Source organism: Herpailurus yagouaroundi, unplaced genomic scaffold, assembly GCF_014898765.1.
Source record: "Herpailurus yagouaroundi ecotype Mexico unplaced genomic scaffold, PumYag 199, whole genome shotgun sequence".
In the NCBI taxonomy this organism is placed as follows: domain Eukaryota; kingdom Metazoa; phylum Chordata; class Mammalia; order Carnivora; family Felidae; genus Herpailurus; species Herpailurus yagouaroundi.
In genome coordinates this window covers 10259251-10262415 of record NW_024412430.1, presented here as the reverse complement: position 1 = coordinate 10262415, position 3165 = coordinate 10259251, and the positions used below count along the sequence as shown (strand labels likewise).

Genomic DNA, 3165 nt, shown 5'->3' with positions numbered 1-3165 from the left:
GAAGCAATTGGACAAGTGAGAACCCAACTCCAAATGGAGTTCCTCTCTTAGGACCCTACGGAGGTAGCAGCCCTGGATCAAATGCAATTTCCTTTAAATGATTCAACTTCTCAAGCCCCTGGTTCTATGGAAGTCCTGGCCCTGGGAGGGGAGCAAGCAGCAAGCAGGAAGGACTCTTACTGGGCCACGCTGAGCAAGGGGGTGTGGCCGGAATTTTAGCTGTTAAAACCTTCACAGAATGCAGACTTTCCAAGGGCTACCTCCTGTCCACCTCCTGGACTGAATACCAGCCAAAGCAAACCAGGAAGGTCCTTCCGTCATCTCTCCCCGCTCCCCGAGACAATCTAACTCGAAGCCGTACCAGAAACTTCCAAACGCGCAAGACCTACGCATCTCTTAGAGTATCCTTTCCACATGCCTTCTTTCGTGGGAGTATGCTTCCCACCATATTTACAGAGGCCGAGGTTTTTGTTCGACCGTGTCCTGGTATTACAGAGCCCCCAAAACATAAATAAGACACCTGCATTCACCATATCACTAGTTCCAAAGGACTGACTGTAGCATTTAAAATGGGATTAACATTTCACTTGGTTTTCCACTCCTGACTGTGTAAAAGGTTCTCCTGGAACAGCTGAGCCGACGTGCCTTATGGAGAATTAAAGAGCACCACGCATGCACGCACACGTAAGCAGCCATTTCTATAAATGCCTGACAAGATCACTCAGCTGAATGGTTCAGAACTCCGGGATTCTTTTTTCTAAGTCGCAAAGACTCAGGTAGCTCACACAGAAGCACTGGAGGTTCCCCAGCTACCCGCCTGGGCAGCTCCCTGAAGGAGAAAGTGCCTTTGCTCAAGGTGGCAGGCAGTGAGTGTCCCTGTGAACAACTGAACTCCGGGAACATGGCTGACGAGGCCAGGCCCGCCCAACAGCTGTTGGTGAGTAACACCCTCGGGTTAATATACCCCTACTTGACCCCAGGGAAGTCACGCTAGAGGTCGCATCCCCCAGCTCAGGCACACATCTGCCTCTCAACAACCTTACAGATACAAACTTGAAACTGCTGTTTTGTGGCAACTTGGGGATGACAACCCCAAACAGAGCCTGATTTTGCATTAACCATGGAGGAAATTCAGCTTTACTCCTTTGCCAGCAGCCACCTCCACAAGAAACACGTCCAGAGGAAATAAAATCTGAAATGCAGTTACGTGGCCTTTCTTTTAAGAAGCAAAACCAAAGCAGACCAACCAAGGATCATTTTAAAACCACAGGCCCAGGGCCTCATCTTAAAAGTACCAACAATTACACCCCAAAATGACAATACTTTTCTAAATAACTCCAACAGCTTCTTAAATATGGTGTCCTAGGATAGAAGGAAAAGAAGTTCCACGGAACGAATGAAGCCCTGTGCTTCCTTATCAGAACAGCAGTTGTAAAAAGAACCTTACTAAAGATGGTGACATAGCAAGGCCCAACCCTTCCCAACTTTTTCCGAGTGTGTTAAACAGAACCAGCAGAATCGGCTGACCGAGGTTCCCCGCTTAAGCCTCCAAGCCCCGTTCCGTACTGCATATGGCTTTCTGGCCACATTCCTTGGGTCAGCCCTTGCCTTCTGCTGTCCCTGGGAGACACCCTTGCACGAGGCCTCCAGGCGTGTTCTTTACAGAGCCTTGACCTCAGACAAGGGCCACACCTCCTCCCTAACTATTCAGGGGAAGGGTGCCACCAATCATGTGGAAACGAAAAATCGGCTCGGAAACCTCATTACAAAGGCCAACTAATCATGAAGTTAACCCACCGACCCATCACTTGATCAAACTCCGGTGCTGCCTGAAGCGGTGTTATTTTAAACCTCCCCGGGGACTCTTGGCCAAATTTAAAACCACCTTGGCAAGCCCTGAAAAGTAGCAAGCATACGGCTAAATGAGTCCTTAGTCATCCCTAAAAGGCTCCATGTAAAGTGTGCCCTTCTCCCCAGGTTTTGGCCATTCCGCTGCAATCCCTCCACAGAACCAAATAAGAGATACGCCACTTGACCTCCCCAATGCCAGCGTCTGCCCGGGTGGGGGTGGCCCCACCGTCGCGGGGTGCGGGAGTCCTGGGGGGGCGGGGCGGGAAGGGCGGCACCACACTCCCCGCGAAGCCACGCACAGGGGCTGGCCCTCGACACTCACTCTGCCCGCCAGGTTAATGCTCTCCATGGCTTCCAGAGGCTGGAGACAATTAAGGAGAGAGCGAGCTTTCCGTCTCTCTACACGGTTCAATTATTTAAAGAGTTAAACAGCATCTCATCCAAAATGTTGGCACCCTTGAGGCCGAGCGTGGTGTCCTTAACGCCCAGGAAGGCCGCCCGGCCAAAGGTTAACTAACCCCAGAGCTGGGTGGGAGAGAGAGGGAGACGCCGCTAACCTGTATGCACTCTGTAATGGGCTTTGAGATGGGAGGATTTTCCATAGACTTTCCCACAGCCACTGTAGGGGCACTTGTGCCTCTTTTCGGAGGCGTGTTTCCCCTTCGCAGCCACTCCAGGGTGGAGGAGGGAGAGCGGGCTGGGCGCGCTGCCAGGATCCTGTCTCTCCTCCGGGCTGTGAGAAGGACTCGACCCAGATTCGGTGGTCACGTCGCTGTCGGATCCCATATCCTCATCCGGACTCTCCAGACTGTCGCTGCACACCGAGGGGGTCTGGATGGGTCGGTACTTGTTCAGGTCCAACAAGCTCTTGGCGATGGTGACCAGCGTGCAGTAATCCTTCCAGGTGTCCCCCGGGTCACCGTGCTCCTTGGTCACCTCGCGCTCAGGTAGTCGCAGTCGCTCGGCGTCCGGAGCGCCCCCATGCTCCGGCACCGCAGCGCGGTTCGAAATGGAAACCAGACACTGGGCAGCCACGAAGTCCATGTAGGCGGCCGCGGACATGGTGCGGGCGACAGCAGCCCCGGCGGCGCGGCCGAACTTGGCGGTGGCTGCGGAGGTTCGGCTCGCCCTGCCCTGGCCTCGGACGACGAGCGCGGCGCGGCGCGGCGGCCAAGGGGGCGGGGGCGCGGGGCGCTTCCGACTCGCAGGAGCGCGAGGCGACCTCAGCCCCTCATCTTTACGTAACCGGCAGCGCCTCCGCACGCAGCATCCACGGCCCCGGGCTCCGCCGCGCTGCCGCCGCTCGCTCGCCGC

General features: G+C 55.1%; 1 protein-coding gene across 1 annotated transcript in view; it reads right to left on the bottom strand.

Moving 5' to 3' along the window:
- KLF9 (KLF transcription factor 9) overlaps window positions 1-3159 on the bottom strand; it is a 21911-nt gene extending 18752 nt beyond the window's left edge. Inside the window, exon 1 of the mRNA XM_040449375.1 lies at window positions 2409-3159. Coding sequence (XP_040305309.1) covers window positions 2409-2913 — 505 coding nt within the window. The 5' untranslated portion in view covers window positions 2914-3159. The remainder of the gene's footprint in view (window positions 1-2408) is intronic.
- Between the last annotated feature and the right edge of the window lie 6 nt (window positions 3160-3165).